The 15,621-nt window shown below is 34.1% G+C and overlaps 1 protein-coding gene and 2 non-coding genes across 4 annotated transcripts; 2 read left to right on the plus strand and 1 right to left on the minus strand.

The window, feature by feature from the left end:
- Positions 1 to 1,958: 1,958 nt before the first annotated feature.
- LOC110784295 (phospholipase D alpha 1) lies at positions 1,959 to 8,074 on the minus strand. 2 transcript variants are annotated; one of them, XM_021988740.2, is made up of 4 exons: positions 7,860 to 8,074; positions 7,344 to 7,446; positions 2,973 to 4,872; positions 1,959 to 2,782 (listed from the first exon to the last, which is right to left on the minus strand). In XM_021988740.2, exons 2-4 carry the CDS (start codon positions 7,434 to 7,436, stop codon positions 2,346 to 2,348), a joined length of 2,430 nt encoding a protein of 809 aa, XP_021844432.1. In that variant the 5' UTR covers positions 7,437 to 7,446; positions 7,860 to 8,074; the 3' UTR covers positions 1,959 to 2,345. The 2 variants fall into 2 exon arrangements, with proteins under 2 accessions (XP_021844432.1, XP_021844433.1); XM_021988741.2 differs by lacking the exon at positions 7,860 to 8,074 and adding an exon at positions 7,709 to 7,806.
- Positions 8,075 to 12,529: 4,455 nt separating this feature from the next.
- On the plus strand, positions 12,530 to 12,612 carry TRNAL-UAA (transfer RNA leucine (anticodon UAA)). The gene has a single exon. It is a non-coding gene; the product is annotated as a tRNA-Leu (tRNA).
- A 693-nt stretch (positions 12,613 to 13,305) lies between these two features.
- Positions 13,306 to 13,388, plus strand: TRNAL-UAA (transfer RNA leucine (anticodon UAA)). The gene has a single exon. It is a non-coding gene; the product is annotated as a tRNA-Leu (tRNA).
- Positions 13,389 to 15,621: the final 2,233 nt, after the last annotated feature.

The following is a 15,621-nucleotide window of genomic DNA, read 5'->3' on the forward strand; positions in this document are numbered from 1 at the left end:
CTTACAGTGTAGAAAACCTTTCTCTAATTAACAAAAAGGTTTAGGTCTGCATCACAAAAACAATCTCATGGCACGAAATTGAAAGACATTCTCACCCAATCTGTAGCACCAGAAATGGCTAATCTCGCAAATGTTGGATGATGCCATTCATTTACAATCATCCTGCACAAAATCAGATTACACATTACAAACTTCTTTTTACTCCCCAGCAATACTTCACAGTTCACAGTTCACAGTTCACTAATGATTGTAATGTAAAGCTCAATTTGATGACAGTATTTTGTACTAAACTACTAATAAATCCAAGGGGATTCAAAACTGACAGCGAGACAGGACTTTACTATGATCGCCATTGGACGCATTGATGAATCCAATTTACCAAAACCAACATATCAATGAGCAATTTATTGGATATCACTTAATATGCCACGTATGTTGCACAAACACGGAACCAAGGAACTCAAACCATAAACGCAGGGAAATGTGAAATTATGATTTCCAAATAACGAGAAAACTAAACAGTGCAAACTACGTAGTAAAACAACAAATTTGCCTAGACATCTTAGTTATTACTCTCTCGGGTCTACCATAAAAATCTCCATAAGCTCCATATTTCAGTGATCCTGTATATTCCAACCATTACTAATCGTTTGCTATCTCATCACGAGGGCTAATGGTGTGTTCTTTTCATCTACAATACACTTATCTCAACTGACTTTAGCTCACTATAATAAAATGAGATCAAAATTACAAGAAAAAGAAGAAGGCAAGCAACATGACTGTGATGATGAATTCAAGGTGAAATATAACCAATTTGAACTAGAAAGCACAGCCACTCGCATCAAATTTCCCAAAAAAAAATTAATTAAAGCCTAACCCAAAATTACCAGACTATCACTAATTGACACAATTTAATCGAATTAACACGAACTGAAATAAAACCTTAAAACTGAAATCTACACAAAATAACCAAAAATAAAAGAAAATCTCAATCAGCCACTTCAAATTCTCCTAAGAAAATAAAAATTAAACACTAAACTAATTGCCCACATTACAGAACAAGATTGAACAATATCCCAAATCCGCAAAATTGCAACAAAACCAAATCAAATTCCAAAAATCCAACAATAGATTTATAAGATCGGAAACTGAAATTGAAAAAATCAAATTGAGACAGATGAGAGAGACGAACAGGATCACAAGCAATCGACCCCATACGACCGGAAATTTGTAATTGATTTTGGCTACAAACCCATACGATATTCATTGCATCAAACATCAAATTGGGACAAATAAATACCTTTGCTAAATCCTCTATTGTTGATCAACCTTCAGTTCTCTTACTCCACCGTGCCGATCTGAAGCCAAGCCAACAAGATTCACACCTCCGCCCTAAATGCCTCCATCCCTGGGGAATGAGCAGTTGAAGTGGCACCATCTTGAACTAGCATTCCGGCTCCGAAACAAGATCTCATACTTTGTAAATGAAAATCAAGTATCGAGGACAATTGATGGGTGTGGCTCGACAGTGAGCTTGTGAGTGAACAAATTTAGGGTTTAGAGAGAGGCTTACCATTTTCCCAAATTCTCAGGGCGCCAAACAAAGAGGGGGGAAACCAGCGCCAAACTCTCCCTCCCATTTCTTGTTTTGGTTCCAACCCGTGAAAAATTTCTCCCGCTCAGCTTTCCTCCTCTCTTTTTTCACTTGAAGACGTGTCAAAATGTGAGAGGAGGTGTATGTGGGAACTCACATACACGCAGAGTATGTATGATGAAGCCATTTCCATATATAACTAGCTCCTTACCTTTTACTTTTTTATGAAGCCATTTCCATAATTACCAAAAAAAAAGGAACTGTAGTAATACTTCTTCAACCATTCAAAACAATAAGCTAGTAAAATCCATGACTGATTCAGATGAGCAAAGGTTAAAAATGCTTATAGAATACAGATCAGAACTGAAACTTTTTGAAACAAGCTTAAATATACTCGGAATAATTATAGCAAACTGTAGTTCATCGCCTCAATTAAGAGTAAACAAGTCAAAATTGGGCAAAAACAAGAAATCTCTCACAACATAATACATAAGTAGATAGCAAATACATATTTTGCCATTAAAAGCCTCAGTGACCTGTTACCAAAGCAAATAAACTCGTACAAAGATTTGGTAACCACCAAGATCAAACTAAAAAGGAAAAATTTGTAAAAACCTGAATAAACAACCTGTAGAAAGTCCAACTCACCAACCTATCTCAAAAACACCACTTTATTATTATCCTGCTAATTCCAGTATGTTTCGCAATAGCATGAGAAAAAGGGTTTTTACCTCTCACAATGGAGATTGACTTAGGTAGTCAAGATTGGTGGGAGATAGTCAGATTTAGTACCAAGTACCCGTGCCTTGGTATCAGGGAAGAACTCAGACCCTGGAAGCTCTGTGATATCTCCTTCACTAGTTATACCAATAGGGTAACGAAGCAGATGACCTGGCAAATCACGCTCAAGAGACTCGCTTGAATAGAGATCCCAGTATTTGTCTGCAGCTCGGTTTACCTTCTCGGCGCAATCGCTTCTTTCGGGATGCGTGAACGTGTCATCAAGCATGCCAAGATGCTCATACCACAGGGACATTCGGAAACCATGAATTTGACCCTGTGCCGGTTGGTTCCTTGTTACCAAGTGGTGTGGTTGGTAAGCCCCCATGGCTATTTCTGAGTCCCTTGCACCATCCATTGATCTTTGGTTGATGTTGGCAGATCCAACAATAATGTATTCATCATCAACTACAAAATTTATGACAGCATATAAGTAAGCAGTTATAACAATGGATAATTCCTTAAATTTATACAAGTCTCGAGCACTGCAAATCACACAATTCGATTTTTTTTTGAAGATATGAGGTTGCTTTCTAGTTAAGGAAAACCTGCTTGTGCACGGGTTGAAGAGAAAGAGAGAGAGAGAGAGAGAGCATACCAATCATCATTTTGGAATGGACATAGATCATAAAACGTCGATTCTGCTGGGCTTTTTCATAGTTAGAGTCCGGTTCAGGCTGTTCTGAAGGTTCATATTCACCACTCTTCTTCACCTCTCGGTTGGCTAAGCAGAAAAATGTCAAATAGTTCCTTGGGTCCTCATCACTACCCTGAGCCCGTAAAGCAGCAATAATATCCTTGTACATCATTGACAGAGTCCTCCTTTGCCAGTCTAATATAGCCTGAACTGATGCACTTTCCGGTATTCCCTCTGGCCACATAGGAAGAACTATGTAAACAGTAAACCTCTCACCTGCTTCGATTTTGCTAACTATCTTTAAGGAGAGTTCTTTGGGAATCAAATGTAAGGCTCCTATTTCTTCATTCGTGATATCATCTGACTGTTCCCATGCAAAAGAGCTTCCAAGGAAATACTGATTTTCAATATATATGAAATTCTTAGCTCGGCGAATTGCATGGATATATGCATCTTGGATGCTTCGATCAATAATGTTATCCTTACCACTGACAAGTCCTGCTTTGGCAGCATCTTCAGGTGTGTCGGGGAAACCAAAAGCAGCACCACCATCTATTGATCTAAACAACTGAACATGCCAAGTTTCAGGGTCATCATGGAAAGTGACTGGTGAGGGAGGTATAATATCATTAAGTTCCCTCAATGCAACCAGTACATCTTTCCCGCCCTGCTTTCTCCATCTCTGTTCAAAATTGAATAAGACATCCCAAGCAATTGGTCCTTCAAGACGGGAGTGAATGTCGTGCCAAGGTTCCCTAGGCCCGCCTTTTGTAATTGCACCATCGGGAAAGTTAGGTTGATGGAAATCATCATGATGTGCAGTGTCGAGTGTCCTAAATAGTGAATGGAAAGGAGTATCATACCTCCCATCACAAATATCAATACCTCCAACAAAACTCACCAGCCTCCTCTGCTCCGAGTCTCCACCAGGCATCGCACTGTCAACCACAACAATCTTCTGGTGATGAGTAAACATAGTAGAAATCTGTAGATCCTGAACTATGCTTCCACCATTATCAGGGTTTCGAGGACACAAGACACAATGAACCTCAGTATCACGAAAGAATTCCTCAGTTTGTTGATCATGTGTTCCCATCAAACCATCCTTCTTCAACAAATTAAGAGATGTTCGGTCATCCCACACAAGCATGCAGACCTTCACACCTTCATTTGCCTTCTTCTTAAGCAGCTCGCCGACGGTCATATCACCACCAGGCTTTGGTCTCCTTGAATCCCTTACCAAGGAAATCTCAGTGTACACAGACCATCCAGTAATGTAAATCATGTGTTTTGCATTGGTAATTGCATCAAAAATATCTTCCCAACACCTGTGAGGCTCATAATACTTACCACCAGCAAGAGGTATTTTTGGAATAAAGTTATCTGGGACATGAGCATCCTGGTACAGAGAGACCTTACATCCTTTCCTCTGTGGGAAAAATGTGTATGGAACTCCAGGATATTTTCCACTTTTAATACCATGATTGAAACTCTTTTCTTGGGCTATTTCAAAATATTGCAACTTCACATGAATCTTAGCACCACTATCTAGAGGGTTCTTCTCTTTATCAAGAATTTCAACCCATTTGTCAACTTCTTCCCCATCAATGATTTCCTCAACAGGTACATATGCTCTACCAATCAATGTTGCTCCAATAGGATTATCATCTTTCACAGTGAAAATAATATTTGAAGCCAAATGTGCACAGTATATATGAAATGACTCATACCATCTGGGGTTCAAAGGTTCATTTTCTATCATTCTAGTTCTCCCAACTCTAGCCCTTTCGAGATCAATAGTTGCATACATTTTAGGGGTACCTTTCCCAACACCAACAGTCTCCTCAATATTTGCCATAAGCTGCAAACAAAGGATTTGCCAATATATCAGAATATGCAACGTGGCATACACAAAATAGAGAAAATGATCCCGCCCAGAATAACATTAAACACAGTCCAAAGCTTTATATGGTTACTTGACATAGTAGTAGAATAACATAGTGATTATGCACCATATTTCAAGATGCGTCACTGAAAAAGTTATTGGACAGTTAAGACAGTAACCATAAGAAGTGCTCAGCAGAAGAAGCTTTATGTATTTATGTGGAAAGCTGAATTCTCTATTTAGAAAGCCTACAAAATCTGCAAATCAAATTAAGAAGGGTAATGCATCTGAAGAAACACTGTATATGGCTCCTCAATGTCTCAACACCATAAACAACAAGTGAGCACGTCTGCAGGTGGTTTCCCTTCCTAAAAGATTGCCTAGTGTTGACGTACAAAAGAGTTTATGGATTCAATGTGCTCTTTGGAAATGAATCATACAGGTCCTTTTCTTTGACATTATATAGTCATTCCAGAAAACTTTTGTTTAAAGGAGACACAAATTGAAAGCTTAATAAGCAATAAAGATTAATGCATACACTACAGATTTCAGGAGTTATGGCATTCACTAATTCGAAGTGTGACCAATAATATCGAATTAAGATTTTAAAGTGACTAGTAAATTGCACAATATTTTAAAGAGACAAGCAGACAAGGGTTGTAAAACAAAATTGCAACAGTGGCAAGCCGGCAAATAGCTTGAAACTAAAAGAGTAGTCGATGTGATAATAGGATGTACTTCAGTAATTAGTGGTTAGTATTCGGGCCTACATTACAGGTTAGTGATGCGTTGCTCAAAGCTAGACCAGCCTGATGTGTATTCAATTAGCTGCGTGAGGACACAGGAATTCAAGGGACAAAGATAGAGGCTGCTCAAATAAGCAACCAGATCAAACAGGTTTAGCTGAAAAGTTCTATTTGGGACTACTGAATGTACTGATATGGTGAGGGTAAGGGAGGCAAACAGAAGACCAGCATGTTAGCATGGCTGAATGGGGACGAATACTTGATCATTTTGCCAAACAATTTACCTAAACTTGTGGCTCGTGGATTGCTAAAAGATCAAGGACTAAGGTCCAAGGTAAATTTAGTAGTCAGGAAGATTTTACTTTAACAAAATGATTCGTCAAATGAAGGTTGGTTGAAGAATGCCTTCATCAAGGAGGGACGGTTCCCAGACCAAATTCCGTTGTGTGCAAGTGTCTATGAGCAAATGTGATTATTTGGATAAGAAATTGAACTTAACTTGTGAAAATGTTCAACCAATGAAATTATGGAGTAACTTAAACATCAAACAATAAAACAGTATTGCCGAAAAACTGTGTAACGGCACAGGAAGTCATAACATCTTCAGGAATTTCAGTTTTGCACAGAAATATAATACTTATATTATTGCCACAAACTAGCATCAATCTGTCCCTTGTATTGATTCTTCAGGTCACTTAAAAGATATAAGATGGTTAAACACAGTTATTGCATATTGTATTATAGTGTTAGCCTTGACAAATGTCAATATAGATATTCATAATGTGATAAAAACGTGTCCACAAATGGGGATTTGCATTTGAGATAAACACATGGTATCCTCATATACTGGGACCTTATACAAAGTTGCTTGTTTTTCGGTTGGATTACAGAGCTCTCACCATAAATCTTTTTTCCAGAATACTAATATCCAAATAACAAGTTATCACATGTAAACAAAGATTGACAACAAGCATACTTCCTCAAAAGATCTCTCTGGCACTATCTCTCTCCATATCCCCCATTCCACAAACTCATTGCCTATGCACCCGACAAGTCCAATCGCACAAAAAAGAGTAACGGTATACATAATTCTCACTGGGAAAAAAAAAAACCTATTTCCGTACCCATTTGTATTTCCCATAATTTATCACACAAAGAAAACCCCCATCCATCAAAATTTCTTAAAAACACCCAAACTTCTAACAATCTAACATTTTTCACTGCATCACACCAAATTTGCTAAAAGACTCTTACAACCCAACATCCAAATATCTAAAAAAACTCTTCTAAATTTTTACACGCCGGAATCTTTCACTAAATTTCAAGTTTTCGACTCCTTCATCCGATTCCGTTAGAAATTTCAAATTTACATTTTTTTAGTCCTTTATTTATTCTCCCTGAATCCAACATAGAACCCCCAAAAGCACATTTAATGGTAGATATTCCAGATACCCTCCTTTCGGTTATTGATGATGGGTCCTAACTCCTAAAGGTCGGACCCCCTCTTTATAACTACATCATCAGCATCAAACAACCCTTTAATAACTACAGATCAGATCACAGTCACAAAAATCCCACCCGGCACATAACACAGATCACAAAAAATAAAAAAATATCTGGATAGCCAAATTAAAATCACACCACGAATATTCCAAACGATTCACATAAATTCAACTATAAATAAAGGAGAGAGAAATAGACCTTGCGGAAAACACCAGGTTTGTTACCATGGTGAAGATCCTGAGCTTCGTATATCGTTACATGTAAAGTTCCGTGCATCAATATCTGCGCCATTTTTCAGGTTCTGTAAACAAAAACAAAATCAAACACAACTAAATTCAGATCAGGAACTTTTTTTATTTCTTTCATCTTCTGTCTCAATGATCTACTAAGAATGCAGACTTTCTGAAATCCAAAATTAACTTCAAAATACCGCAGAAACTCATCTTGATTCAATAAAAATCAAAGTACTGTCGACCGATTGCAATCGAATTTCAAAAAAGGCAAACTATATGATGCTAATCGAGTACTCAAAATCAACAACAAAAAAAAAATCCAAAAAATACCGCGAAAATTCAACTTGATGAACCTAGTATCGATCAAAATTGCGAATTCAATCAAAATTCATAAACGCAATCAATTACAATTAAGTGATGCGATGATAATTGCGATAATTGATGAGAATTGCGATAAAAAAAAAGGAGAGAGAATTATTACATGAGAGAGTTGAGATCGGATGAAATGATGAAAGATCAGACAATAATTCGTTGATTTAAGGGGGAAGGTGAAGAGAATGTGGTTTGTTTATTAGTCAAGGGATCGGAAATTGGGAAGTGGATTGCACGTGAGAAGGGTGATCCGTGAAAGTAGAGAGGGTTGTCTAAATTTTTGATGGGGCACCGGGCACCGGGCACGTCAACTTAAGTGTACCAATGACACGATTGTTACTAAATTTGTTTCAAATTATAAAATGATTAAGATTAGTAAAAATATTTTACCATCTCTTTTTGGTGTGTTTATTGGGTGAATAATCATATTAAGCACTCGAGTATTTGTTGATGTACTTTTAGGATGTGACATGTGTGTTATCACATGTATCGTGCGTGTTTAGAATATTATTCACTCTCAAACTTTATTTGGCGAAATTGTCATTAGCAAAGTTAGAAGGCCGTTAGCTTGATTGAGCTTGAGGCTAAGTTCAGTAGCAACTCTCAGCTACGATTCACGAGGGAGAGGGAAACTAAAATTCAAAAAAAATGAAAATTCTCGAAAATGTTTCATACTAGATCATTTATATACGAATTAACTTATTTCATTTCTACTCAAATATTTAGCAAAGATAGTAGTTTGTTTAAATAATTGATGCAAGTAGTAGGCCAAAGGAGGGATCATCATTACGGCTCAGATTTGGTTCGTAGGAGTCCGGATCCTCTAGAGTTTTATTTAATAAAACTCTAAAGAATTGACTAAATTAGAACGCTAGTTGAAAAATAATGATTTGTTTTACAAGGTATATATAGTTAATACACAAATTGTAAGATGGGTGTAAAATTACCCCAAAATACTTTAAAATTACCCCGGTATAATGTAAAAGTTATGTATTTTTTAGTAGTTAAAATTTTCTTTTTAATAAAAATCATCTCTTCATAAAACTCATAATGTATACAAGTAATCATGCAACCGTTTAAAAAGTTTTTCCATCAAATTAATTTCATATTATAAAAAATGGCCATAAGAAATTAATTAAAACATGTTAAAATTTATTAAGAATTGGATATATTTTAACCCGGTGTACAATAAATTTATAGCAATACCTGTTGTGAATAATATTTGATTCCAAAGTGTAATGATCAGAGACAAAGTAGGCGAAGTATGTTGATCGAGTAGTGGTTGCAAAAAGTTACAATTAGTAACGTTAATTAAGTCCAAGGAATAGTGGTTCAAAATTCACTTGATTCCCCTTTCAATCTATAGTATTTTTATTTCACCAAAAAAATATCTACATTATTTTTTAACGTTAGGATTGTTTCGTATTTGTATCTATATCTGGGAACCCTTGAGGACTTGAATACTTGATGTCTTCTTAAGAAATTCCTATTGTACTCTTGCACATTTAAGCATTTTGTTTAAGTGTTTCTTTTGCCTATTACTACCTCCGTTTCAGAAAGTTCTTTACGCTTTGAAAAATGTGTCAAAAGTATGAAAACTTTGACCGTAAATTCCCACTATTATATACATCAAAATGTTACATGTAAGATCTTGTTAGATTGGTCTCGTTATTCATTTTGAGAATATTAATTTTTTATAAATTTTTTCCATACAAAATTGGATATAATAACGGTCAAACATTGCACCGGAATCCGTGCAAATAGTAAGTGTAAAGATCTTTTTGAAACGGAGGAAGTATATCATTACGACATTCATATCAAAATATAAAATGTAACACATGCATTAACGTTAATAATTTGCAAATTACAAGCAAACTTTTGACGAATCTGACTGTCCACTTACATTTTTCTGTAAATCAATCAAATATTTATTCTAGTTGTAAATCAATTACTCCGTAGAATTTTTAAGTAGATTAGCCGTCATTGATTGAATTTCCTTTAAATTAGAATTTGACGGATTTGGTGGAGATAATTGATTGATCAAAAGGTCTTGTGCGCACAAGGTGTACAATAAATTTATTGTACACCAAGATAACTTTTACACATTTTTTTGTAACTTTAACCTAGCTAGTTTTGATTGACTTTTATATTAGTAAAAAAAAGTCGATAGATAAACATTTTAAAGGGTTAAATGATTAATTTTATACATTATTAGTGATTTTGAAGAAATAAGTTTTATTAAAATGAAAAAAATTATCATTAAAAAATAGATAACTTTTACATATATAAGCTTAATTTTTAAGCATTTTGAGTTAACTTTTACTCCGGTGTACAATATTTATTGTAGAACCCTTGTAAATAAGAATTTGTGTTGACTGATTTTGTGCATAAAATTAGAATTTGACAGATTTGCCGGAGATAATTGATTGATTTCATGCATATAACTTGGAAATTGATTGATTTCGTGCATATAAGATTTGGTGGAGATAATTGATTGATTTCGTGCATAAAATTAGAATTTGACAGATTTTTCTGTATTGATTTCTGGAAACCGTTATATTCTTTGTTGACTTTTGTTGATTTTATGAGGAAGATTTTATGCGTAATTAATTAAATTGCAAAGTAACCGAGGGTATTTTAGTCTTTTATATGGGGGACACCAAAAGTGGAATTATCGAAATTTCCCTCCCCTCTTCACTTATGTTTTTGATAAACAAATTAATTCATTGATAAAAAGTCATACGACATCTACATAAATATTTAAATCTAACAAATACATAACAATCGAATCAAATAAAAACTTCCTTTCACCATAGCTACGATCGTAGTATATCAAACATTCTGTATACCCTCTTTTATATCGATGTGATTTACAACCTTCATTGACGAGGGGGTCTATAGATCTGTTGTAGCCGTGACAAATATGATTTCCGTCTGATTCGTCTGATTGTAGTCGAAAGATTGACATCCTCTTCGATCCCACATAAATCTTTACCAAAGAAACAACCTGAACTAAACTAAACACACAAAACTTAACTAAAAACAAACCCACCATAGGGGTACTTACTACACCGAAACCATCAAACCCACCATAGGGATACTTACCACACTGAAACAATGTAGTTATATTGAGATCTAACGCAAAAAACACAACAGAATTGAAAGAGAAGGGGCGAAAATAACCATATTTCCGCACTAGAAAACCCTAATTTTTTTAAACCCTAAAAAGAGAGAGAAAGGAGGGAGAGAGGGGAGAAGCATAGAACTCTCCTGCTTACGCCACATCATCCACTCACCAATGTTATGTGATGTTATTGACAACCAAAAATCAATACAATAAGGTTCGAACACGTACAAGACCTCAAGTTTGGAGAATAACTCTCATCACCATCTTAACCAACCACTAATTATTGTTTATCCATGCACGTTAATTTATAATACATGTTAACATGAAGTCTAAAACAACTAAATTTGTATGTTATTTCTTATTTTGTATGGACTATATTAGAATAAAAATAACAGTTACAATATTAGGAAAACCGTGAATTAAACAATTAAAACATTAGGAAAATTACTTTGCATGGTGCAGGTAACGTACACGTGTAGTTGATGAAATTTATGAATCTTTTCACTTTTATGGTCTACATGTATCTTAGTCAAATATTGAGTTGAAAAAAAAATCGAATTTTAATTATTCGAAGTAGCAACCGGGGCATCGCCCGGGCTACACACTAGTTTTATCTAATATCGAGTAAGAAACATCTTGACTTTTCCAATGTTCCTCAATATTTAAATTAAAAGTACCTTACAAACTAAAATATTTTGTGCCAAGTATTCTATCCTCGATTACCAATATCTCATATCAAAAGAAAAACATACGTAGTACAAATTTAGACGGAATTGCTTCGACGACCACTTTTGTAAATCAAGTTTGACCTAAATATTTATTTTAACTCAATTCAGTCAGTAGATCGAAAAAAATATAGCATGTTCTATAGTTAGTACTTAGAAGTTGAACATCAATCCTAGCTAATTTTTTTCCCGGTGTTTTCATTAATTTATGGTTTGATAGGGCAATGCAAATTGATGTATGTAGTATGCACAAACGTTCTTTTTCGTCGATAAATTAAATTAAAAGCGTTAATATTGACAGTGTTTTCTTGTATTGTTACTATTTAAAGTTGATTGTTCATTAATCTGTTTCAATATATATATTTAGAGATAAACACACCTACGGTTTTAGATTAATCGCTATGATATCATTATGTGAAGAAATGAAGAACAATGGAAATTGTGACACTCAGAAAGGTCTAAATTTGTTTGGTGGCAAAAATATAGTTTCAAATTGTGACACTCGAAAGCGTCAAAATTTGTTGTTGGGTTGCGCGAAAATGTAGTATATAATGACGCGACAGAGGGTTGAAATATACCGTCTAAACAAAGTGTCAAAATATGACCAAGAGTGACGCAGTGTACCATCTAAAATGGAATTAATAGTGATGTTGTAGAGCGTCGAAATATAGCGACTCTAAAAATTTCGACGCTTAAATGAAGCGTTGGTATTCAGAATTTCGGCGCAAAAATGAGTCAATATGTGCCATGTTTTTTCGTAGTGAATATATAGCATAAATTAACGACTAGTCGATCCTACTCGATTTCTTGTTTAGTTCCAATGTAACTTTTAGTCATCCATCTATCGTACATATTAAATTTGATTCTCTTAACATACATAAGAAACTAAGGAATCTATAGATTTGTTTTGATTCTCTTCGCACATGTGCAAGTTTTCCCGAGTGGTTAAGGGGGAAGACTTAAGATCTTCTGCACATAAGTGCGCGTGGGTTCGAACCCCACAGCTTGCAAATTACTTTTAATTTTTTTGGGAGAACGAGTTCATACAAATATGTTCTGGATGAACTTCTTTTTGGAGAATGGGTTAATACAAATATGTTTCGAATTGACTTTGATTTTCCATCTATATCTATATATTATACTAAAACACAAATTATTTTCGAACATAACTGATTTGGCTCAACGGTCTCTAGTAGAACAAAATTTGTAACAAAATAGTAATAAAAAAAACAGATCACAAAACATCGTAAATTTGTAACAAACTAAATACAAAAAGAGATCATAATACATCAACGTGCATGTAATAACGAGGTCTTAACTTAGTGGTTAATACAATAAATTCCGAACCCTTAACAAATATCTGGCACCGCTACCGCCAAAAATCACCCCATTTTCATCCGAAACATGATCACCAACATTCACTTTGACACGATAATATATATATATATATATATATATATATATATATATATATATATATATATATATATATATATATATATATATATATATATATATATATATATATATATATATATATATATATATATATATTAACGACAAGTCAGTCCTACACGATTTCTTGTGTTAGCTCCAATGTAACTTTTATTCATCCATCTATCATACATATTGAATTTGATTCACTTAACATACATAAGAAACTAAGGAATCTATAGATTTCTTTTTATTCTCTTAGTACATGTGCAAGTTTGCCCGAGTGGTTAAGGGGGAAGACTTAAGATCTTCTGCACATAAGTGCGCGTGGGTTCGAACCCCACAGCTTGCAAATTACTTTTTTCTTTTCTTTTCTGGGAGAACAAGTTCTTACAAATATGTTCTGGATGGATTTCTTGTTGGAGAATGAGTTCATACAAATATGTTTCGAATTGACTTCGGTTTTCCATCTTTATTTATATATTATACTAAAACACAAATTATTTTCACCTCTTAAATGTCACATGATTTTGGTGAGGTGTTTTTATTTGACTTTTTTTTTGTTACACTGAGATGTACAACCTCAAATAATTTTTTTTGGAAATAATAATGATTTAAAAATATTTGATGAGGTGTAAATTATAAAGGGGTCGTATTTTTCTATTGTTTTTATTGCATATGAATGCTACTCATTTTTTTAAAAAAATTGGTTGATTTAAAAATCAACATTCTCAATAATTTTTTTTTATTTAACGTCTACTTTGAAATATACTGATCAAAATGAGCTACCGTATTACCCGCTGATTTCACATGAATACTTTTGATTTTTTTTAGGAAAACGAGTTCATACATGTTCAGGATGGACATTTTTTTTTGGAGAATGAGTTCAAACAAATTTGTTTTGAATTGACTTTGATTTTCTATCTATATCTATATACTCCGCATTATACTAAAACATAAATTATTTTCACCTCCTAAATGTCACACGATTTTGGTGAGGTGTTTTTATTTTACTTTTTTTGTTACACTGAGTTGTACAACCTCAATTTTTTTTTTTTGGAAATGATAATGATTTTAAAGTATTTGATGTGGTGTAAATTATGAAGTGGTCGTATTTTTCTATTGTCTTTATTGCATATGAATGCATCTCATTTTTTAAAAAACATTGTTTGAATTAAAAATCAACACTCTCAATAGATAATTTTTAATTAACGTCCACTTTAAAATAAATTGATCAAAAAAATTAATGAAGTCGTGCGTTGTACCGGAGCTAACGAGTCTATCAATAAAATGAGCTATCGTATTATCCGATCGTTTCACATAAATATAAATAAAGAATAAAATTTTTAAAATTGAGAGAATAAACTATGAAAGTAAAACTAAGAAAAAGAAAGCAGCACTAAAGAAATAAAAAACAAAAAAGGACAAAAACTAATCCGGCTCCCTAGGGAAGGTTGTAGAAAGATAATGTCCTTGTATGGCGATCTTTGCACAGTAAATTGATGTGTCATATACAAGGTTATTCGCGACCAACTCCAAATAAACATATTAAAGGTACAACTAATTTTTTGAATGTCAACAATACACTCCATACCTGGCTGAACTCGCCTCGGCTAACACAAGTGGCCAGTTCGCCGCAATCCTCTTCACAGCTGCAAATAAAAGCTTCTTGTTCACGTCCCTAATCACAACCCCAAAATCAGTGACGGTACCAGAAGGGATTCAGATGGTTCAACTGAACCCCTGGTGGTTATGGAAAAGATGATAATAAATAATAAAAAAAACAATATATACAATTAGACGCAGCAGAAGATATGATGAACAGAGATGGTCTTGTGGTCTGAGGTTACACTACTTTTCCACTCAGGCGCGGGACAAATACCCACCAGACCCCCTTTTTATTTTTTATTTTCTCTTTTTTAATCTATTTCTATGAAAATTTTCAACTCCTTTACGATTTTGCTATCTGTTGCGCCTTGATATGTCACCCTTGCTTATGTTATTTGTTCTTTATTACTTCGTATATTCTTCATAGTCCATGATTTTTGTAAAACTTCACTAGTTAGGTTTTCTTTTCTTTAGTTTAGTTACTAATTTTAGCTTGTGTTGTTTGTGGTGAATGGTTTGAGCATCGACATCGCATCCCATACTCTCATTTCCTTTCAAAAAAGAAAAAGAGAAAATTAATTATAACTGTTAATTTGCACTGACGACACATTTGCACCAAATATTATGATCGTAATCAATTAGATAGAGATATTTGGTTTATTAGATTATCGATATAAATTAACTATATATACCTATCTTTTTTTAAAAATAAATAAAATCCGAACCCTTAACATAAACTTTATGGCATTGTCATTGCCAAAACTCACCCCATTTCCGTCCGAAACATGATCACCAACATTCACTTTGACACTATATATATAGTATAGATTAATGACTAGTCGGTCCTACTCAATTTATTGTTTAGTTCCAATGTAACTTTTAGTCATCCATTTATCTTACATATTGAATTTGATTCTCTTAACATACATAAGAAGCTAAGGAATCTATAGATTTATTTTGATTCTCTTAGCACATGT

This window comes from Spinacia oleracea, chromosome 4 (assembly GCF_020520425.1).
Source record: "Spinacia oleracea cultivar Varoflay chromosome 4, BTI_SOV_V1, whole genome shotgun sequence".
Lineage (NCBI taxonomy): Eukaryota > Viridiplantae > Streptophyta > Magnoliopsida > Caryophyllales > Amaranthaceae > Spinacia > Spinacia oleracea.

What these genes read in the sequence shown, in the direction of transcription:
- LOC110784295 (XM_021988740.2), bottom strand. Translation starts at nt 7,436, where the DNA reads ATGGCGCAGATATTGATGCACGGAACTTTACATGTAACGATATACGAA. An exon ending in AACCTGGTGTTTTCCGCAAG is followed by an intron (nt 4,873 to 7,343) that starts GTCTATTTCTCT and finishes CTTTGTTTGCAG; the next exon opens with CTTATGGCAAATATTGAGGA. An exon ending in CCATTCCAAAATGATGATTG is followed by an intron (nt 2,783 to 2,972) that starts GTATGCTCTCTC and finishes TAAATTTTGTAG; the next exon opens with TTGATGATGAATACATTATT.